Source organism: Panthera tigris, chromosome B1 (assembly GCF_018350195.1).
Source record: "Panthera tigris isolate Pti1 chromosome B1, P.tigris_Pti1_mat1.1, whole genome shotgun sequence".
Classification (NCBI taxonomy): domain Eukaryota; kingdom Metazoa; phylum Chordata; class Mammalia; order Carnivora; family Felidae; genus Panthera; species Panthera tigris.
The window spans coordinates 6479261-6503147 of NC_056663.1; the positions used below are offsets into that span (position 1 = coordinate 6479261).

Consider the following 23887-nt stretch of genomic DNA (forward strand, 5'->3'; position numbering starts at 1 on the left):
AGGGAAAGTCAGTGCAAAGGCCCTGAGGCACGAGTATTCTGGTGTGTTCAGGAACAGCAGACGGGCCTGGCGGGAACCGGAGTGAGTTAGGAGGAGTGTGCTAAGAGGCAAGTGGGAAGAAGCGTCATGCCGCCTTGTTCAGGGGCTGCCGCTCTTCTGCATGAAACCAGCACCAGCATTCTGAGCAGAGAAGAGATGTGATCTGAGTTAGTTTTTTTACGTTCTCTCTGCTCAGAAGAGTCTGTAAGGGGCACGGATTCAAAGGTAGGACGCCAGTTGAGAGGCGTTACCCCTGGAAAGAGGTGGGTGAGCTGGGCTTGGACTGGAGCACAGTGCATTTGGGGGGTGGCGCTCTCAGCATGTGTTTTGGGCCCCGGCGCCTGGGAGGAGGGAGCGGCCAGGAGCTGAGCTGGAGACGGCTGCAGGTGGAGGCTGAGTTGAGGGGAGAAGGCTGGGTCAGGTGTCAGAGGTCTGTCAGACATCCAGGTGGGAGGCCGAGAGAGCACCTGGCCTGGGATTCTGGAAGGAGGGCTGAGCTGGAGACAATGCGGGCGGGCTTCGTGGGCTCACGGGGGCTGTGTGAGGCCCGGACGCTGGCTGAGGTCACCCGCAGGAAGGGGCGCCGTGCCGAGTCGTGTGTCGCTGGAGCATTACAAGGTCAGGAAGAAGGGCAAGAGGTCCACGGCAGTGGCAACCCGGGGCGGGAGGGAGTTAGGGAAGGCAGGTCCTGGCAGCCAAGCACAGAGGGTGATGGGGTAGAGGGAGGGGCCATGTGCCCAGCATCCTGCTCGTCCTGCCAGAGGACTCGGCCCTGCGAGGTCTTGGTGGGAGGTGCGTGGACGACAGGGAGGAGGGGCAGGAGAGGCGGGCAGGGGCTGCCTTTTGATGTTGTGCCGGGAAGGGACACAGGAAGCAGGGGTGTCTGGAAGGCGTGGGAAGCACGGGAGGTGTGGAGGAGGAACAACCACACACTGTGCGCCATTGTGCGTGCAGCACGTGGTTCTCCGCACGGAGGAGGAGACCACCGGTGAGGGGGGGACGCACGGCTTTAGAGGGACGGGCCGTCCGCAGTAACAGGTGCAGCTGTACCTCGGGGCACTGGCACAGGGTCCTTTCCGGATGTGACCGTCCTCAGTGACAGGAGGCCGCAAGGAGGGTGACCCGCTGGAGCCCCAAGCAGGGCGAGAGCCGTCCGTCCAGGGCAGTGGGGCGGGCAGGGTGTAGAGTGCCGGGGAAGGGACTGCGTGAGGGGCCGCGCATGGGAGCAGCCGGGGCTGGCCCCCTCCAGCCCCAGCCCTTCCTGCCGTTTGGCAGGTGGACCAGGGCGCCTAATGGGTGAAGGGGTCGGGGGGGCGTGGGCTGTAAGCTTTGGAGGGGAGAGGGCATCCCAGGGGGGAGACTCGGGTTCCAGGGGTGAAGAAAAGCCCCTCAGGAAGGAGGGGTCCAGGGACTTGAGAGGACAGGTGTTCCAAGGACCACTCATGTGAGGGACAGTGAGCTGGGACAGCCACCAGGCAGCGAGAGGAAAGGCAATAGCAGGGAGGTTGATGGGCCAGGCTACCTGAGCAGGAAAGACTCGAAGCTGGGGGCCAGTTAGGGACGGAGAAGCTGGTTTGGAAACCCCAGAGAGGGTCAAGGACAGGTTTTCACTGCAAATCGAGGGGTTTGTGCAGAATTTCAGGAGTCACTAGGTTGTCTCGTTTGAAGACCTCGTCTTCTTAACAGTTGTGACATTTGCCCAAACCCCATCACAATTAAACAACACAACACTTTTTAATTTCCCAGGACCATAGACATTGTTTTCTGTCTCCAGTGCCAATGACGACCAGTTCATTTTACCTCTCATGTGTTCAAGCCATTCAACATGGTCAGGTGTGGGCATTGACATTTTTAGAAGGTGAAACGTCTCGTTGTATTTTGTGTTTCCAGTTGCCTTAGGGCCTACCTCTTCTGAAATGGTTGGCGCTAGCATCTGTTTTCCGAGGCGGCTCCTGGGGACTTCACCCCCAGGTGACTTACCGGGAGCCGCCTCATGTTCCTGGGGCTCCTCTGTCCCTCCCTCCCTCCCAGCGCCCCACAGAGGGAGACCGATGGGCGTCCTGATCCAGCCCCTTCTGCGCCCGTGTCTCGTCTGCCTGCCTTCCTGAGGAAAGTCCTCGGGGTGTGGCAAGCCTGCTTTGTGGGTCCATCCGATGTCGTGAGGGCAGGGCCAGCAAACCCAGGTGACCGTAGGTCCAAGGTCCAAATCCAACTTTATGGATGATGGAAGTTATTCTCATCTCCTCCGACACCTGTTTGTGTCTCCCAGTTGGTGTTGAACCGGGAGAAGAGAGAGGTAGCATTTACTGAAAGCCTCAAAACCCCAGTGGCGAAGCTTTCCTACAAGCACCGTGCGTGGCTCTCTTACTGACTCTGGCGCTAGCCTGCCCCCATTATAATAGGAAGCGTCCAACACAACAGGATTCCTGTTGAATTTGCCTTCTTGCTCTGTCCTGAATACACTTCCCCTTGCACTCGTCTTGTCCTGCCCTGCTTCATTTCTGGTTGGAATTACTGCAGCTCTTTCCTTTGAGTCTCCCTTTTTCTGATTTCCACATCTCCTTACTGTCTGCGGCGTGGTCTAACACGTGGATTTCGTGGCTCCCCATTAACTAGATAGTCTACTACTGTATAATCGTGACTAGTCTGGCCTCTGCTTATTCAGCCTCCTCACCTTGGAACAGATTTAAATGCTTTTAGAAAGTAAGTTTTTGGAGGCACCTGGGTGGTTCAGTCGGTTCAGCATCCCAGCTTTGGCTCAGGTCTTGATCTCACGGTTCATGAGCCCATGTTGGGCTCTGTGCTGACAGCTCAGAGCCTGGAGCCTACTTTGGATTCTATGTGTATGTGTCTCTCTCAAAAATAAACGTTAAAAAAAAATTTTTTTTAAGTTTTTGTTATTGTGGTCACCTGCCAACCCCCTCGTCCCTCACATGTTATCCTCAGTGATCCTGAACTATTTGTTCAAGCATGCATGATCTTTTGGACACTGTTGACCTGAAGCAACCCCACCATGTGTTTTTCTGCAAGCAAACATCTTTGTACTCATTCTCCAAGCCAGAAGCTACCACTGTGAGGTCTAGTCGGGCTCTCGCTCCATGACATGACATGCTGCTGTGTTGTAGTTGTTAATACTGTACTTTCTAGAAAGTCCTGGAGAAGCAAACACTGTGTCCTTGCGTTTTCATGTCTATAGAACTTAGCCTGAGCCTCAGGTGAAGCGACAGACGGAGATGTGGGTTCAGCACCTCCACCCCAGGCTGCTTGGTGATGGGCAGTAGTAAGAGGATTTTGTGTCTCAAAGCGCAGGAAAGCTTTGCCAGGGTCTCTGATGTTGGATGTTGTCTCTCAAGCCTCGGTTTCCTTGTCTGTAGAGTGTGAGCCACGGTCACTGTGATCTCCCAGACCCTTCCCACTGCTGACGTTCTCTGCCTGTGTGCTGTATCGCCCATCACCCACGAGTTCCACAGTTGAACACTGGCTCATTGTTTGGTTCTGCCCCTCTCTGGTGTCAGTAGCGAAGTATGAGGACAAACGGACACAGGGCTTCAGTGCCCTTCCCAGTCTGGCTGCCATGCCTGATAGAACACTTTGACGGGCTCAGCCTCCCACAGGGGACCGTGAGAAGGGATGGGGGCACCTGGGCGGTGCAGTTGGTTAAGCGTCTGACTCTGGGTTTTGGCTCGGGTCCCGATCTCGTGGTTTGTGAGATCCAGCCCCATGTCGGGCTCTGTGCTGACAGTGTGGAGCCTGCTTGGGATTCTCTCTCCTCTCTCTCTCTCAATAAATTGTCCTTGAAAGACAAATGGGATATAGGCAAATGTAGGACTGGAAAAGTTTATTTTTTATATTTCTATTTTCTCTTTGACATGTTGTCATAGCATACAGTTCTGTGCTTGCCCACATATAGATTTGGATATCCGCCCTAAGCACGGGGCATTGAAACACATTACGGAATTATACGGCCTACACAGCCAACTAATACTACAACCCACCATGTATCATAAGACCCCTCCTATATATTATTGTTGCTAAAATGTAAGAAAGTACAAGAGGTATGGCATTATTTCATTTGTTGCACACCGTGTGGGACTAGGGATTTTATCCCCCTTTTACCTGTGAGGAACAGAGACTGTGAAGTCATGGAAAAGGCCAGGCCTTTGGGGCCTATTCCAACCTGATGCCACCACGTCCTGGGCATCATCAGGCGAACCGAAAACAAACCAACCTCCCTGAGCTTCTGGTTCTTTCAACGTAGAACCAGAGAATTTTGCTGTGAGAATTTCCTAATGATGGACTTGTGCCTCTTCTGTGCGTGGCTTGTGGGTACCTATGGAAACTGTCAGTGATTCAGAATAATCACCCAGGTGAGCTCTACCTGGAGGGAGAAGCAGATTTACTAATTGAAATCTAACACCCATGTCTGGAGTCAGTGAGCCGTCAACACCCTCCCAGCTCTGCGGTAAATGACTGGGGGTCAAGGAAGCTGGAAGCACTGGGGCACAGGCATTGCTCAGCTCTGTCAACAGTAGGGTCTGCCTTGTAAATAGAGTGGAAGGTTCCGAGCCGAAATCTGTTAAATCCGTACAGCTTTTTTTGGTGACGACACAAATGCAAAGGCAACCTTTTACAAAGCACAGTTCATACCTTTTTTGTTTCACTGACTTAAGACCCTTCCCTAGTAGTCCCTAATCCTTTACAACCCAGAGTTCAAATGAAGAGCTTGTGGCAGAAAAAGTTTTCTGTCTTCTGTCAGCCCTCTCCTTGTCTTTTTACCCACACACGCATGCAACGTAAATGTTGATTTATGTAATGATTTTATGACTCCATGGGGAAAGTGGGAGCTCTTCTGAAATCCACCCCGAATTCAAATGCACCCTGACTACTGACCCATCCTGTTTTATCGTGGAGGCTAATTAAGCCTAGAAGAGTCCGCTAATCCCCTTTCCTTCCATGATTTTTCAATAGATACCCTGGGCTTTGTAGGGAGAATTGAGTGCTTCATTGGAAAACTGCACTTTTTTAGACTGTGGTCACTTTTCCGGCTGTCTGATCGTGGCCCACACCGCCCCTAGCCTTTCCCAGCTCTGTGAAGCGGAATGACCGGCTGGTGGTGCAAATGAATCTTGTCTGTGGGCAGGAGCTAAATCCTGTCCGGCGGAGGGAACGCCTCACCCCCATGGAAGAGCCAGTTTTTTGCATCAGTTGCCGGTCCTTCCCCATATACCCAATCTATGGATGTGTCAGTTCTCCTTGGAACCATTACAGCATCGGAGTTAGATAAAATGAACCAGTAAGAGTTACGATTCTCCAAAAAAATTAACAGCTTTTAGTAGGAAACTCCTAGGTCAATGTAGACAGACCTGGTTCTCTCTGAAGGTTTCTCTGAGTTAAGAACAGAAACGGCTCACCACAGTCAGCCCTGCAGTGAGCTCCCCTTTGGCACCCACACCACCCCAACGCATTTCTACAGTTGACAGCATCTGTCGCACACATTTGTTGAAAAGTGTGAAATGGAGCGAGAATTTAGAACAAATTGCCAAGAAGGGCTATTGCAAAGGGGCTTGAGAAGGTAAGGATAATGCACAGCACGTTAACTTTGAAATTTGTGCGTTTGAGGCTTTTCTCCTCAACCGTGAACTAAGAGAAAGCCTTTTGGGGTAAGGTGGCGCGGTCGGAGGGCATCCTCGGGCACCTACGGCATGCTCCGCTGCCCTCTTCGCTTTCTGTGCTGCTAGTAACCTTTTAATTCTCAGCTGGTTTTCAAGAATGTACCCGTGGGGACAAAACTGTGCTTTGGGCCAGAGAGTCAAGTTGACTAGCCCTGGTCAGAATTCTTAAGGCAACAGCACATACAGCAGTAAACCAGTTTTACCGTCGTGCCCTCAGAGTCAGAGTGTGGTCTCCAGGATAAGGCTACCCAGGAACTTGTGTCTACAGACTTGAGGAGACAATAGCCAGGGCAGTCTGTCCTCGGGGGCTACTGGGGAAGGATCGCATTCTGGAGACCTTCCGCTTCGAGAATGAGTGTAGCTGAAAGCTCCATAACAAGGAGAGTCCCGTGTCCTATCATATTTATAATATAAATAAAACTTGCCAATCACCGTTTCTATGGCAATGAACTCCTGTCCATGCATGTCCTTATATACATCGAGGAGTGTATTCCTAGGGTAAATTCCCAAATTAATTTTTAATTTTAAGTATCCTAAATCTTGATTAAGCTTTCCCAGAAATTATTTTACTTAGGATTAGAAAGTCAGCATGCACGTAGCCTCAATTATTTTGAGGAAAGAATAAGATCTTTGTAATTCTTTGCCTCCTTTAATTTCAAGCTGAATAAATAAATAAAAGGAAGTATTTTCATATGTTGACTTTTGTATTACGTGCTTTACACTGAGGTCAGGGACTATGTCTTAATCCTCTCTGCTCCCCCAGCATCTTGCACGTGCCTGGTAGGGAGTAAGCACTCAACAAATGTGGGAGGGGAATGAAGAACCAAAGCAATCAGGTACTCAAGTCACATTTAACCATGCGAAAGGTTTACACATGTCCGTTTCTACTGGGTTCAGTATGGGTTTGATTTACTGCTTATCCATATACCGAGATAGAGACTTGATCTTGCTTTGTTGTTGTTGTTAAGAAAAATCATCTCCTGGGGCACCTGGGTGGCTCAGTTGGTTAGGCGTCCGACTTCTGCTCGGGTCACGTTCTCACCGTTTGTGGTTCGAGCCCTGCATCGGGCTCTGTGCTGACAGCTCGGAGCCTGGACCCTTCTTCGGATTCTGTGTCTCCCTCTCTCTCACTCTCTCTCTCTCTCTCTCAAAAATAAACATTTAAAAAAAAAAGAAGAAAAAAGAAAAATCATCTCCTGAATGTTTTTGTGCGTGAACATTGTACAAAGGTTAGAAAAACACATAGCAAACACTTAACAGGGGTTACCTCTGGTAGGTGGCAGGGGCCTGAGGACCAGCATCTGGATGCTTTGTGCTTCTGGAAACACAGATTAACAAAAGAGGAGTGTGAGGGAGGGAAAAAGGATAATTCCGGGTTTGGTCAATCCAGTGACTTAGAAACATGATCCAGGATCCAGGCCTTCCCACTTAGTTATTTTCAGCATGTTTTATGGCCTCAGGTGGCTTCAATAATTCCAGATATCCTATTATCACTATGACAGAGTCCAGCCAATAAGAGAGGTATTTTTGCTTATGCATTGGTTTATATCAGTGAAGAAAGACTGCCCTCAGCAGACTTCTTCTCAGATCCCATTGGCCATGATCAAGTCTAGTCCATGCTAGACCCAATCCTTTGAAAGGGAGATGAGATCACCATGATTTGCCTGGACCAATCCTGAGTCCTACCTTGGTCTGGGAGGGGCGCCTGTCTTGAACACATGGCCCTGCACAGATTAGCACCCCCCAAAGAGATCATGCCCAACCACTGAGGAGGACAGGAGAAGGATGAATTTGATTAACAGACAGCAGTGTGGAGAATTCGTTCTACTTTATACCCTTCTTTATCATTTCAATTACCAACTACTTTTATAATTAGTTTTTTTAATGCATGATTATGTCAAGCCTTAGTAAGATTATTTCTTGATCTGCAGTTACAATGCAACACGGTCCAGTGACTCACCAAGTTTGGGGATTGTGGCTTGTTTCTTGCAGCTTGACTCACCATTTAGCCAAAGCTTGACAAGCTTCCACCTAAATGTCTTCTTCTCCAAAATTAAATGAAACCCTTTCTACCCCCTATCTCACAGGGAAGTTGGAAATTACTAAAAGCATTAAACAAAGTCATCACACATTGTGTGGATGCTGCACCACTTACCCAATCAGATGAAAGGAGTTATATGTCAGGTCTTACATTGCATAATTCAAAACTGGTGATGAGTAGAGAGAATTGATTCCACAGCCATATTTAAGTGTACTGGGCGGATTGTGTTACTGTTGGGGCAACGTTTTTCATCAAGAAATTTCTTTTCTTAGTATGAAAACCTAGTGGAAGAAGGTCAGTGATGAAAACTGAGGAAGGGGTCCTCTGCTGCCCTCCCACCTCCAGAGCCGGCCCCTCTCCCTGCTCAGGGGCCAGGCTCCAGCCACTGACTGGCAGGCATTTCCCTCCACACTGCCCCACGCAGGTTACGTCCCCCTGAGATGCTCTCCTCTATCCCTGTTCCCACATATCTGTGCTCCAAATCCTTAATTTCGCTGAGCCCATGTATCTGAAATGTTCAGTTCTGTCCTCAGGGAAATCGACTGATTAAAATACTCAAAATGTGGATGACAGTTCACCCTCAACATCTCCCACAGGGTAGCTACACTTAAAAAGAAGTCTTTATTAATCTGTAGTTAGTGAAATGTCTGTTTAGAGTAAGCAGGCCTTCCACTGTCCCTTGGGTCAGCCAGCCGACCACAACTTTATCAGGACCAAAAGGAGAACAATTTAACATCCCTGTTTCTGAAAATGTTTCCCACTGTCTCCGATACTGCTCATCACCATTTCCACAATGACTCAGTGAAATAAGCCTCTAGATGCTTCCCACCCCACCCCCCGCAGCTTCATGTGTTGGGGATTAGCTCTGTCTGGGACCTCCACTCCGTGTTGCCTCCTTCCCCCTTTGCCGGCACTGCAGGGCCGGGTGCAGGGCGCCCAGGAGGTCCTGGTGAGAGTCACGTGCTGCAGGAGCCCCGAGGCACCTTGCGCTGGCCGGTGCTGGTCCAGGGCAGCCGGGCTGGCCTTCTAGAGGCTCCTGCTTTCCCTTCCACACCCTCCCAGAGAACGTGAATAGCATTTACAGGATGCAGGTGCTGTTCTCCGCACTCAACAGTTGATTCCTTTTCAAGCTTCTGGTTTACAATTTGTAGTAATTCAAAACCTAAAAATTTTTTTTTGGGTGGGGGGGAGGAGGGCTATAAATTTGTTTACAGTTTTGCTTGCAAGCTGCTTCAGCAAATGTCAATTTTATCTGCTCGTTATCTGTCACTATCATTAAATGTCATTACCTCCCCTGGATCCTCGGAATTCAGAATTCAGCTGAGAATGCGCACCTTTACATTCAGTCTTTTCTTCTCCCGAAAAAGGAAGGGAACTTTGCAGCTGAGCTGCCTTACACGGTGACATGATTCAGTGCCTTGGTAATCTTCCCTGTCTCTGCCCAACAGCTCTGCCGCCTGGAGCGCTACTTATCTGCGGGACAGTACCAGGGAACCCTGTTTGCCGACCAGCCTGTGATGTTCATCACTCCGGCCAGCAACCCCCCCAGAACCAAGCTATGGGAACTGGTCCTCCTCTGTGGGGGTCAGATCACGAGAATCCCACGCCAGGCCGGCATCTTCATCGGACCCTCCCAAGGAAGGAGGAGGGCGACCGTCAAGTATCTGTCAGAAACATGGATCTTAGGTAGGGATCGGCTCACGGGCATGGCGGGGCGGGTGCTTCTGAGCGCAGTAGCTGTTGGGGTCTGTGGTCCCAGGCACACAAATGGGCTTTTCTGGGGGAAGCCCGATGCCCACGCCCCCCTTCCCTGTAGCCGCGGGGCTTTTGGATGGACGTCTCAGCATCCAAGCATCTGCCTTTCACAGAATCCGCTAATGACTGTCGGTCTCAAGCCAACCCAGACACTCTCCTTTTTACTGTCGGCCAAAGCAGACTTCACCAGGACAGACAGTCACCTGACTCACCTCACTAGCAAGTGAGAAAAAGGCCCAGCCTGCCCACAGCTACCCCAGACCTTAAGGTCTGTCCACCCTCAGCTCAGATGGCTGCTCCCCGGGCCCTGGTCTTGCTCTGCTCCCAGAGCGGTGGGCCAGCACCCGGCTGCCAGGACCCGCTCCCCCCCCCCCCCCCCCCCCCCCCCCCCCCCCAGAGCATCACCAGCTTCTCCTGACACTCGTTTGTTCACCCGCTCAAAGAGCGGTGCAAAAGGAGCTACAGTTTTTATTTCAAAACCTAAGACAGGAAGCCAATGTGCACGTCTGGCTGTGCAGCATTCACAGTGTTGGACACGTGACTCCATTCGGAAGGGGAAGAGGTGCAGAGAAGCTCTCTTTCCAGGAGGCTGACGGTGTGGTGACGGGCGGGCTGTGTCTGGTACCCTGGCTCTGGGGGGGGCGGGGGCGGTGTCCAGGAGAAGTAGGCCAAGCAGGAGCGGGAGGCGGGCTCCACCGGCAGCAAGGGGTCGGCGCAGGGGAGGCTGGGGCGGGCAGCGCTCGTGAGCTGATGGAGCTGGAGGTGCTGGGGTGCTCGGGGCCCCGCTCTGGGGATAAACCTTCTTGCTCTGGGTTTGATGAACGTACAGGCTTGCTGGGGCTCTCAGAGCAGGTCCCACAGAGGGGGACACTAGAACAACAGGGATTTCGTCTCTCGCAGCCAGGGGGCCGGAAGTCAGAGTTGGTTTCTCCTGAAACCTTTCCTTCTTCAGCCCTCACTGGTCCAATTCAGTGTCAGCACCTTGAGGCGGGATCTTCACCTGGCTTCTTGAGACCTGAGAAGTGCATTCTGTCCCCTGTCTTCCTCCTGCTTCCTCCTGTTTGCCCCCCTCATCTCTAAATTCCCAACTCCTGGCTTTCCTCACCCCTCCCAGGGAGCATCCTTTAACAGATAAGTAGATACTGTGTCCACGTTTTATTCATAGATCACTACGGATATTTATGAATATCTTTTAAATGATTGATGGACATCCTTTGATATATTTTGAAAGTATGGCAATCAAGAGTAATTTTTTTTTTTTTTTTTTTTTTTTTTTTTACTATCTGATGCAGAGTAATTTATCTTTTGCCTGGCAACTTATTTCAGAAAAAAAAAATCTATGATTTTAGCTACAGTCCAAGAGCCAAGAGGCTGTTGACTCTTTTCTAAATGCCAAGAATATAACCTTCAAAACATCCTATGTTCTGAAACAGAGGTTCTTGTTTTGCTGTTTTTAGAAAAGTGCGTGTGTCAAAATGACACCAACTGGAAACCAGAATTTTGCTTTTTAGACAGCTGTCTCGTTCAGCTAACGGAACTGTGCACATGATGGCTATGAACAGTCCATATCAACAACTAATCTTTTCAGTGTCGGCTGTGTACCGTGTATACAGGGCCAGCCGTCTGTGTCTGTATGATTAGTATTTCCAGGCTGGGGAGCTCTGTCGCCCCTTCCTGTTGCCTCGTGCACGGTCCAGCCGCCTGCTAGTTCCTCCGGTTGTTTGGCCCCTCTGCCCCTCTGCGCGTGGCTTTTTAGTAGGCAGAGGTCTACCTGCTTGACCCCAGCGCTTAACCTTCACAAGGCCCTGTGGAATTCTCCGAGATTCAGAGCTGGAGCTGGGGCCCAAGCCTCTTTCCTCTCCCATAATTCATGTCCTGTTTCTGATTTGTCATTGATTACACCATCTGCGTGTGCCCTTGGCAACTTCCGGGTATTGTGCGTTCTGGAATCCTTGGCTCTCGGCAGAGTGGTGAAATCCTCACCCGTGAGGTGAGTCCCCCTGACTCTGGCCACTGCCCCGGTCTGCACCCGGTCCTCTGTGGTGAGGTGGGTATTAGAATGTGTATTTTTCAAATATTTATGAGTTTATGTTCTTCTCTTTTTTGAGTTGAGTTACAGTAGCTCCAGCTTTGTGCACATAAAGGAGATTTCATTTGCACATCTCTACACGCGTGCACAGACCCACAAGCAACATGGTCCCGAGTAGTGCATTCCCTTTCACGTCGGGGTCCTGCCACCGGCTTGTGCTCTGACCGGAGGCAAATCACCTTTGCTCTCCGGACCTAATTTACTTCATCTGTTAGACTAATAACCTCTGCCCTGCTTACTTCCCTCGATGGGCAAAGGAGACCGCACAAGAGAGTTGCAGGCTATCCTCATGCATGCTGGGCATTGTCCCGTGTCATTGGGTGACAGTATCCACTGACACAGCAACGTTATTCTCAAAACATTGTGCAATTAAAATCCCTTTTAAATTAAAATTAAACCCATGTTAAGGCACCGAGCTGAAAGTTATTTTGTGAGACATGATGAAAACCAATACTCTAAATTTGTTCCAACTACAAGATCCGCTGCCATGTAAGGTGGAGTCCCTGAGGCCAAAGAGTAGTTTGAATTGGGTAGTTCTTAAAGTCTGAAAAAAATTCTTAAAAAAAAAAAAAAAAAAAAAAAAAAAAGTAGCTTGTTGCGTCCACTTTCAGATTTACAGTTTGCTTTCCAAAATAAAGATCCTAAGGTTTTGTCTTTTAGGACCTTTATGTTTATTCCTATATTTTGTGGCATCTTTGTTTATGCAGCCACAATAAAATCACAAGGGATGGACAGATCATCATTATTATCTTTTTTTAAGCCACTAGAAACCCCCGAGAAGTTTGGTTTGTTTTGTTGTTTCTTTGATAGAAGGAAAGATGGACATCACCAAAAAAAAGTCTCTTTGCCTAAGACCTCCAACATCCTAGGACTAGATTCCTGCAGATAAGCCTCCTTATCCCTTCACTGTCTGATCCAACATTTCTATTTAAAAACAAACAAAAGTGTCAAATGATTATTCCAGTATAAGACTTTCTCCTGACGTCTAGCTTGTTCTTTGGAGGCGGCCGCTCAGCGGTGACCACGGAGCATTCAGCCAGCTTACCCTCCTGGCTGCTGGCATAGAACGGTGTGAACTTATGAGATCTCCCAACAGGGCTCCCCATGTCTTACTCATTTGCTCCGTGGAGAGTCTCACACACGCTGAGTTGCCTTATAACGAGGCTGTTTGAACGGCCATGATTATGTTCCCAATTCATTCCCCAGAGTCCATTTTCCCTGAAACAGCAGTATACTTAGGCCAAGATTCTCGATGAATCATTCCACCAGGAGGAGAAATGGGGATTTTTGAGAGAGAAAATACTTGTGGGCACTTGAATATGTATGAAAATAAACAGGAAAACAAAAACCAAATTCCCGGCACGAGGAAACAAAATGTTACCTTTACCTGACGTTGGAATGGAAGCATTTTCCAGTAATTTTCTTTCCCCCAGCACACCCATAGAGTAGAATTCCCATTTTACAAGTCAAGAAACTAAGACGCGAAAGTCCCAAGTAACTTGGCTGGCGTCTTAAGTGAGGCCTTCGGCAGGGGTTGGGAGTCCTGAGACCCCAGTACATTCATCACTAGTCTGCGAATTTTTGTGCTGTAATCATTTCTTTTCACTTTCTTCAGCCCCAGTTGGTGTTATCACTTAAGGCTGGTTTGGCCTTTCTCAGAAGACATATTTCCAGTCTCGGGCGCCCTTTTATTGTCTGGGCTATGTTCAAGTGATAAGACATACATTTTATGCTATTGTGGGAACATAGTGTACTATGCTCAACAGCGGTGCCGAAGGGGGAAAAAAATTAGCCTCAGCATGATTTCCTTATAACTTATAAAAAGCATTTGATTTGAATGCCTCCGCATGTCATTGTTTTCAGGAAAAAGATCTCTGATAGCATGTGGGCCTTTGCAGGCTAGCATAGATCATTGTTTCCCCAGATGGCTGACCACAGAACTAGGCCCAGGAAAATGCATGCTCTTAAACATGGCATTTTGTTAAACGGAGGCCACTCGGGAGGCTCAGCCCTTAGGGTGCATGGTTAAACAGATAATATCAGGAGTCTTCAGGTCCCTGGTAGTCCACATTTTTACTGCATAGATAAGGAACCAGTCAGATGGAGGTGAAGCCATTTGCTGAGGATGGAAAGAAGAAGAGAAAGGAAAGACCCGGGGGCCGGTCTGTCCCCAGCCTGCCCCCTCCTCAGAACACGACCTGATACCATGCTCATACCTTGGCTTCCACCCCCAGGAGTTCAGCAACCATGCAGAAAGTGGCAGTACACTTTTAAGACACACTCTCAGACAATAAGACACATTATTTTTGTTTTGAGTTGTTCTCAAATGGATGACATCTACCAGGCTAGAAATAAATGAGAACTAAAACTGAAACTGATTTGTGGAATTTTATAATTTCAACATCTTGTGTGTATAAGCTTTTAAGAAATATATAGCTTTTTTTAAAAAAAGTGTGTGTGTATGTATATATTATATATATATATGTATATATAATATATATATAATATATATAATGACTTTTTTAAAATTAATTGCAAGCTGCTGAAAGAGTACGTGTTAGCCTTGGAAAGATATGGGAAGAGTGTGCTCAGAAAGTGTATTTCCCTTTAATTGCATTCATTGGTCAACTAGTGGTCCTAGATGGTTATCTTTGAAATTTCCTAACCTGTCTCACTTGGCTCCCCTTTGTGAAATTTATGCCAGCTGACCTCCAGTCACTGGATGTGAGCATCAATAGTGATAGAAAAGTGAAAAAGCATTTTAAAGACAGGCAGACAAACTGGAAAATAAAAGACCCTTCTCTGCACCTTACTAGCCAAGGCACAGTTTTTAAGCCTCACTTAGGAAAAAAAAAAAACAAAGTAGAACATGACAATCAACTACATATTCAGCTGGGAACAGGAAATAGTGTAACCACAGCAACATTTTATATCCATCACCAGAAATGCAGTCATCAGTGTGGGGAATCCAGACAGCCACTTACAAGCCAGCACTAAGCATTTTGGTTTCGACAGGTTCACAAGACTGTCTTATGTACAAATTCGCAGAGCCCTCTGCAAGTGCTGCCATGTTAACTCCTGCGTCTGGGCCAGGAGGATAAAGCCATAAAAGAAACTTCAAAGCTCAGCCCCCTAATGGGATGTTGCCAGTAGTTCTGGCTGTCTTTGCATATTGGCCTAGTAAATTAACACTGGAGCACGTGGAACTTGGAACTTCTGTTCCTTCATTGTTGCATGTTAACCAATTAATATTGAGCATCATAGAACCTAAAGTGGTAGACCTTTTTTTATGGACTGAATGGTGTCCCCCAAAATGTTGAAGTCCTAACCCCAGGACCTTAGAATGGAACTGTGTTTGGATATGGGGCCTCTAAAGAGGTATTTAAGGTTAAATAATATCCTAAGGGTGGAGCCCTGACCCAGCAGGACTGGTATCCTTGGAAGAAGAGAGACCACGGGGATGCACATACACAGAGGGAAAGCCATGCGAGGACAGAGAAAAGAGCTATTCCACAAGTCAAGGAGAGAGGCCTCAGGAGAAACCAGACCTGCTGGTACCTTGATCCTGGACTTCTGGCCTCCAGAGCTGTGAGATAATACATTTCTGTTGTTTACACGGCTGGAAATGAGTTCTGAGATCATGGTAGAAATCTGTTTCTTTTCTCCATGAGGAAACAGAGAGATCTGAGTTTCTCCACCAGAACCACACGGTGAATTAAAGATCCAGCGTTCCTAGTCACCCTCTTCTCAGTTCAGAGGCTTCCTTTGTGAAAAGATCTTAATTGTGCTCTTGGTAAGCAGAGCCTCTCTTCATTTGTGCAACCACTAACAGTAGGGATTCTCAAACTGTGTGCTACAGAAACTGATTGTGACTGAAGGGTCCAACCTCCAAGTAAAATAACAAGAAGCTGTTCCCCATTTTTCAGGAAGAGAAAAAAATACTTGGATTAAATCATCTCATTTTTTTATTCAATTTTTATTAAATTTTGATGCTTGGGGATGAATGAATATATAGCAACAAGAATGTAGGAGGAAATGAATAATAAAAACATATCAGATATTAATAAAACCAAAGAAAAAAAGTAAGTTTTTTAAGAGATAAAAAAGAATTCTTTGCGGGAAGAAAGTCAAAAGTCAAAATCCTAGCAGTGTTGTGAAAGAAAGGAAGAGAAAAGGGTCCAGCGAACAATTCTACAAATGAAACTGGGGCGGCTGCTACTACAGATACTGTAAGGATATTTCAAAATCATGAGAGCTTGCTGAATAAATTTATATCAACAAATTTGAAAATAGGGAAGATGGATAATTTCTAGAAAATATTACCAGAATTGACTCAAGAAGCAGAAAATCTGAATAATTTCAACCATTTAAAAAACTGAATAAGGGGCACCTGGGTGTGGTTCAGTTGGTTGAACGTCCAACTCTTGATTTCATCTCAGGTCATGATTTCACAGTTCATGAGATCAAGCCCCACGCTGGGCTCCTGCTTGTGTGCACACCTTCTCAGAGTAAGTAAACATTTTTTAAAAATTAGAGAAGTGAATAATCAAAAGTGTGCTTCTCACCACCCATCAAAAAAGACACCTGCACAGAGTGATGTCAGCAAAATGGCAGACCAAGAAGATCCAAGCTCCCATCTTCCCCACAAAAACACCAATACAAAATAAAACAAAGCACCCAAAACAGAACCGACTTTGTCTGAACAAATTCTGTAGGAGCACTGGAAAACAATGAAACGTTTACAGCAACCGGGTGAAAGCCCAAACAAGCAAAGCCATGTTCATGGCATTAGGGAGGTTTTATGGCTCCTTACTCATGCCCCACAGTCTTGGTTTCCTTTCCTCAAATGTAGACCCTATTTGTTCCAGTCTGCTTGGGAGATCCCTAAAAGACTGACTTGCTCACTAGTCTCAGTGACTTGGAACATGTGCAGGAAGAAAGGTGCACACTGCTTTAAAAAGCTACAAGGTAGGCAACAAATGTAAAAATAGGTTTAAAAAAATACTTCCATGCATCAAGGGACACAGTCAACCACACAAAAATACAACCTATGAAATGGGAGAAAATGTTTTCAAAAATAGAGATGAATATCTAAAAAAATATGAAGAAATTCTACAGTTCAACAACAATAAAAAACGAATTGAAAAAATGGTCCAAGTACTTACTTGACTAGACACTGCTCCAAAGAAGATATACAAATGGCCAAGAAGCACATGAAAAGATGTTCATCATCACTAATCAGATTAGGAAATGCAGATCAAAATCACAATGAGGGGCTACTGGATACCCACTACAATGACTACCATCAAAACAAAACAAAACAAAACAAAACAAAACAGCAAGGATTGTTGACAGCGTGGAGATATTGGAACCTTGTGCACTGTTGGTGGGAATGTAAAATGGTGCAGCCACTGTGAGAGACAGTATGGTCAGTCCTTAAAAAATTAAATGAAATTATCATGCGATCTAGCAATTTCATTTCTGGCTATATACCCATATTGTTCACAATAGCCATAATGTGTCTTACCCAAGTGTCCATCAGTGGATGAATGGATAAACAAAATGTGGTCTATATATACAATAGAATATTATTCATCCATAAAAAGGAAGACTGTTGTGATACATATGTCTGCTCTTACTCTTTCATTTCAACAAAGATATAGAGTTCCCAATCAAAGGGATAAGATGAGACACACAAAGGAAATACAAAGAAAATATAAGAATTGTGAAGGAAGAGACAAGTCCTCTTCTTTGCATATGATACATTTGTTTACATAGAAAAATCTGGGAGAATCAAGAAACAATTATAACTGATTCAGCAACCTTGGTCTTTATAAGGTCCACTTAGTAAAATCATTAGCATTCCTATGCCCAGTAGTAAATAAATATAAAACAGAATACAAAAACTAGCGAATTCAAGGCTAGCCCTGTAATGTCATTTTACTCACATTTCTTGGGTGGGAAGCAAAAGTTGTTATACTAGGAATAAACTATTAGACTATCTTGTCTATGACCCAGCCCACATCCTTGGTATACTCTGGGAAAGAGAGTATCCCATATGTGAACATCTGCAGCCTAATATCAGAACAGAAAAAAATGTTGAGAACTGCTCCATTCTTTTAGACCAGGCTATTTCCTTCCAATATACCATATGTCAAGTCATTCACTCAGTTTATATTTGTTGAGCACCGATCATGCACTAAACATATTCTAGGCAGATACAATACTTGCCCCTATGGGACTTATATTCTATTTTTTTTTATATTTATTTATTTATTTTGAGAGAAAGAACGAGACCATGTGTGGGTGAGGGGCAGAGAGGGAGAGAGGGAGAGAGGGAGAGAGAGAATCCCAAACAGGCTCTACTGTCAGCACAGAGCCCGATGTGGGGCTTGATCTCACAACCATGAGATCATGACCGGAGCCGAAATGAAGAGTTGGATGCTTAACCAACTGAGCCACCCAGGCACCCTGGGACCTATATTCTAATGAAGATAATTTTTTTTTTTTTAATCCTGTTGGTGATCAATGCTATGAAGAAAACAGGGTATGAGTATTTATAGTGAAAGTGAGGTTGGCCCCTGGCGGAAGGGCTGTATTTGAGGTAAGACCCCAACGATGAAGAGAAGGGTGGGCCCGTGTAGATCTAAAGCACTGGCCTTTCAGGCCAAGGGAACAGCTAGGATCAAGGTAGATAAGGAGAGGCATTAAGTATGGAGTGTCTGTTGGAAATGATGCTGGAGAAGTAGCCAGAGGCTGGACCACTCAAGGCCCTCATAGACCATGGTGAGAAGTTTAGTTTTTTTGTTCTAAGAATAAATGGAAGTTACCATAGGATTTTAAGTAGGGGAATACATATCTTTAAATAGAAGCAGAGAGAGCAGTTACAGGCTCTTGCAGTGGTTTGGGTGATAAATGGTGGTGGTTACATTTAGGATGATATCACTGAAGGTGGTGAGAAGCTGCTAGGTTTTAAATAAAAATTCTAGAGCCAATTGGCCTTGCTGATAGATTGCACGTGATATATTAGGAAAGAGGAGTCAAAGATGACTTCTAGACTTGAATTTGAGCGTCTGAGAGAATGCTGAGGTTTCGAGAGATCGGGATCCGTGAGGAAGTACTGAAGAAATAGTGGTTTATTCAGCATACAAAAGAGGAGAGGGGAGGAAGTCTTGTTCATTGTGGTTCCAGAGAGAAGTGAGATCAACAGATGAAAATTACACAGTGGGCAGCTGTGGGCTCATTAGGAGAAAGGATTTTAGGGTCATTTGTAACCTGCTCATCCCTACTGCTAAGAGCACCTGCAGTGTCAAAACCCTGTCCTGAGTGTTCCCGGAAGCTGAGTGACCCTCATTCTATTAAACAGGAGAGCTGATTCCTTGATTGAGTGAATGTCTGGCCACATGGCCACTCATGCTTCAGCCCTAGAATAGTCAGCTGATTGTGATAAGCTAAGATAAAGCTCCCAACAGCATTCTGAGGGTTCTAGCACTCTCTGCGCACAGTACCATTAACCACATTTGGCTGTTGGCAATTAGAGTTTTAGTTCAAGAAAGTGGCTTGCCCACCACCACACTATAAAAAATAGCTAGCAGCATGTTCCTTCACTATCCTAATCATCAGACCACACAGAAGAAAGGCCAGTAAACTTTAACTCGTGCATAAACCTGTGCCAAGACCTGCTAAAAAACCTTGTTAAAATACAAACACAACATCTTTTTTTTTTTTTCCAGTGCAAATTTAATGGGAGGTGCTCATGTACCATCTGTCTCTTTCCGCTGGGCAGACTGGCATTACTCTAACATCTGTACCATTGGTTACATTATACGGGGTGTTTGAGGGCTATTTGTATGATGTGACATTGGAATTAGGGGATGTGACTATCTTTAGATGACAAACGAACTTGGGTAGAAGTCATTTTTCATGTGTGTGTTTCCATTTGGAAACTTGGAGACATGAGGGGCTCCCTGGACAAGGATGTCCTGGCTGCCAGCCATCACTCAGCAGTCAAATGCTTTTCCGTTCTGAATCCCTGCTTTGCTTACCATACGCATAAGCTCAACACTACATGTACCTCAAGTACCATTTCTCGAAAGTCCATGGGTTAATTGAGCCTACCACACCAAGCGTGAGGGGCCAGCCACAGACTTTGTTGTGAGGTTACACTTAGGGTTCTATTTGATCTAAATTTAAAACTTCTCTAGTCAACCTTTTTCTCCACCACAATGAATGAATGAATGAATGGATGCATGCATGCATGCATGGATATGTGGGGTGACACCAGATTTCACGGTCAAAGAACTGGAATAGAGACAGACATAGAGTCCCCAGATCTTACAACCCTTCCTTATACTACAGTGAAGCTGGAAGAGTGCTTTTTAGATTTTTTTAGACATATTTAAATAGAAATAAGTATGTATAAACCTGTGTATTGCTTGAGGGTTCTTCTATAAATGGAGGGTTACATATTGTTCCTTGAGTTTTTATTTGACTCTGTCTAGGAGAGCCTTCCATTTTACACACATACAGCTACTTCGTTCTTTCTAACCATTGGAGGACGTGCAATTAAGCCATGCACTCCTTATTATTGGACGTTTGGGGTGACTTCCACCGTTTCTGCCATTATACACTTTATGTGTGTGTTCTAACTGGAACGGTTTGAATTCAGTTTTAAGAGATTATTTTGAGCTGTAATTATCCCCGCCGAATCCCAGGCATGCATGTTTGTATAGAGCAGATTCATAGCAGTGACATCACTGTGCCCCAGCTTACGTGTACTTGTAAGTTTGGGTACCCACGGCTGTGCCACTTTATACTTTTACAGCATATGGACGTCTCCATTTCCTCCACATCTTCACCAGTACTGGACATTACCCATATTTTTGATATTTGGTGATCTGATGAATTAAACAAATAGGTGTCATTACTCAATTTGTCGTCCCCTGATTACTAAATTACTAATGAGTATGAATAATTAGAGAGGGAGCTGTATTTCATGGGTCGCCTATCCTTATCACTGGCTATTTTTCCTTTTCATGCTGTTCTACAGAATATGTGTATAACATGGACCCTCGCCCTGTGGTCTAAGTGTAAAATTCTCTCAATCTGTCTCATTTTTAATTTTGTTTATTGATTGTTGTGGGTCACAAAGGTTTTAATATTTAATAATTATTCTTCATGGATTCAAATGCCTTATTTCCTGAGGCACCTGAATTTGGGTTTCACTTTGGAAGGTCATCTCTACCCCCTGAGCTCCAGAACCTGTCTCTTATCTCTGTTAATGCTTCCATCATTTTTTTAAAATGTTTACAGTGTTAATTCATCTGTAACCTATTTATTGTGTGATGTGAAGGGATCATACCATCTATGTAGTACCTTGTCCCTTCTGCACTGATTTGGAATGCCCTGTGACTCACCTGTTAAATTCCTATATGTGCGCGGACATGTTTCCAGACTTTCCCATTGGTCTATTTATCTGTTGTGTGCTAATTACATACTATTTTACTATTGTAATTTTATAATGTGTTTCGGTATCTAGCATGTCAAATTGTCTCTCATTCATTTTTTTCAAAATTGTCTATGTATTTTTTCTTTGGTATAAATGTCAGAATAAGTATGCCACTTTTTTAAAAGAAATATTTGGCATTTTTTTCATTAAATTCTATTTTAGATTAATTTTAAAAATCGCCACCCTTTTTGTAATGTTTTCTGGCTTTGGAAAATGACATCCTGTCAGAAATCTAAGTGTAAAAAGTGAACCTACAGGGTTTTACAACCTGGAAAAAAATATGACTGATACGCTTTAAAACTAGGTACAAAGAAAGGCTTTCTACCTATGGTTCAAAGTCCAACTGCAGTAAAAGATTTACATGCTCTGAATGCAAAAACAAAATAAAACACTTTTTTGCATCAGGAAAGTCAAAAGGCGAATAACAGAGAAAATATGTACAACACATCCATGAATAAAGGTCTGATATTAAAATACTGCTTCACTGGGTTGTGGAGAGAAGTGGTTTTACTTACTACTAATAAGAATTGTTATTATTCTGCTGGATATATTAATTTTAATTATATATAATGTATATTATACATGTGACAAATGGTAGTGTTCCTCCCCTCTGAAAGCTGACCAGTTCATACCTCTTGTATGGAAGTGCGTTTGCACTGGGCAAATGACGACTAACTTCCGGGACACGATCTAGAGCTCCAGCTAAGATGCGCCCCTTTTTTCTTCCATCTTTTCCCCCTATTCATAGAACAAACCTATGTTTTGACTTTCCGTCTGCTATCGTTCATCATCGTGATGTCTTAAGGTCCTTCAGTATCAATTCTCTCTCCCTGTGGATAGTAGTTGTAATCAATAAGTGAACTGTAGGGGCACCCGGGTGGCTCAGTCGGTTAGGCATCCGACTTTGGCTCAAGTCATGATCCCAGGGTCATGTCAGGCTACTCACTGAGTATGGAGTCTGCTTGGGATTCCCTCACTCTCTCTCTCTGTCCCTCCCCCACTCTCTTGCTCAAGAAATAAAAATAAATTCTAAAAACTACATTAACTGTAATTTAATTTGTAATTCAACCAGTGCTGCCAACCCATTGGATTCCTCTATCGTCCTCATAGAAGTAGGGCCTAGAGCAGTATAGTCTCCTGCTGGCCTGTTCTTCTGCATCTATAGCTTATCCTGGACCAGGTGACTTCTTGTGATTTTCATAAAATAATAGGCTTTCAAAATGACAGGACTAGTCCAGCTTCTTCAACTTAAATATGAAGACCTGCGTTTTAGAAACTGTGCGTACTAACTTTGTATACTAGCGAGGTAGACAGGCTGTGGATTGGTAGATACACACCCTAGAATGTGTAGTTAGTACCATAACTAAAACTAATATATTTATATATAAATTGCCTTGTGCCGGAGAGTATTTTCTGTAGCTAATGGAGATTACAATCCTGGTCTCTCCCGCCATGGACTGGCAAACTTGCCACCTGGCTAATAGAACGTTCTGCCATGATGGGAACACCCTATATATGCTGTATCTAGGATATGTGCCCATCGAGGACTTAAAATGTGGCTAGTATGACTGATGAACTGAATTTTTTTAATTCAATTTTCATTTTATTTTAAAGTTTATTTATTTTGAGACAGAGTGTGTATGGGAGGAACAAAGAGAGAGAGAATCCCAAACAAGATCTGCACCATCAGCACAGATCCCGACGTGGGGCTTGAACTCACGAACCGTGAGATCATGACATGAGCCGAAACCAAGGGTTGGAGCCTTAGACGACTGAGCCACCCAGGCGCCCCTTTATTTTAAATAGTCACTTGTGCTATATGGGCACGTGGACACATAGACAACACGGCTCTAAGCCGCCTAAGACTTTAAAATACGACTTTGCGTGTATATATAAGATTCTTATTTTACCGTGTGGTTGGCCATTATAAATGCTAAACTGCTTTTCTCTTTCTCTAGATTCCATCACTCAGCACCAGGTCTGTGCCTCTGAAAACTACCTGTTGCTTCAGTGATGGAGCCATCAGTCAGCACATGGCTACCGCCACCGGCTCGCAACGTTGTCTTTGGACATTCAAATGAGCAAACCCTGACGAGAAGGAAAGGACACAACACGATGCCTTTTGACACCATCACCTGTTTGCCTTGTGTGCCTTGTGGTTTTTACATAAAGAAGCTCCTTTGTGTGACTTTCTGATGACTGAATGTGTTTTAAAGAAGCACTGCCAGCCTATAGGGGCCTTTTCTGTATAATGCCAATCTTAGTATTGTGATAACGATCATGATTAAAAGCTCACAGAACCTTGGTCATTAAAGCACCCATAGTGTTAAATAAAGACTGGGAATTAAATTGTTTGATTAGTGAGATCCAACAACCCCCAAAGTTTCTTGGTTGGACTCTAACATCTTTATTGGCATACCATACACTAACTATGAAGGATGTTGATCAGTTTATTAGATTTTTGTCAAAGTAATGAATGAAGACAGGTGTAGGAGCTTTGCAATAATTAATGCCACCAGAGGATCTCCAATTCTCCAAGTTAGTGTTTGGTGAGGACAGCATTACCAACAAGAGATCGTGGCCTTCACTGGCTGCCACAATGCTTGGCTTTCCTTAGAGGAAATCGGCAGTGGGACTGAATCATTACACGTGGACCCGTCACCTTCTATAGGAGAGAAGTGCTACATCCCAACAAGGCTGAAGGTGCCACTAAGACTCCCTCCTGATCCTGTTCCCTCCCCATGCTATCTCTTCCTCATCTCACCTGTTATTCCTACCTTAAC

At 45.3% G+C, this 23887-nt stretch overlaps 1 protein-coding gene across 2 annotated transcripts in view; it reads left to right on the forward strand.

Annotated features, from left to right (window-relative positions):
* The window catches only part of MCPH1 (microcephalin 1), a 268842-nt gene extending 245545 nt beyond the window's left edge, over positions 1-23297 (forward strand). Inside the window, exons 13-15 of one of the 2 annotated variants that reach the window (XR_006216465.1) lie at positions 9201-9438; positions 11474-11554; positions 23063-23297. Coding sequence is in view for 1 of the 2 variants with exons in the window: in XM_007089220.3 (XP_007089282.2) it covers positions 9201-9438; positions 23063-23118 (294 nt within the window). In the remaining variant the exon portion in view is untranslated. The remainder of the gene's footprint in view (positions 1-9200; positions 9439-11473; positions 11555-23062) is intronic. The other variant, XM_007089220.3, reaches the window with a different exon arrangement.
* Positions 23298-23887: the final 590 nt, after the last annotated feature.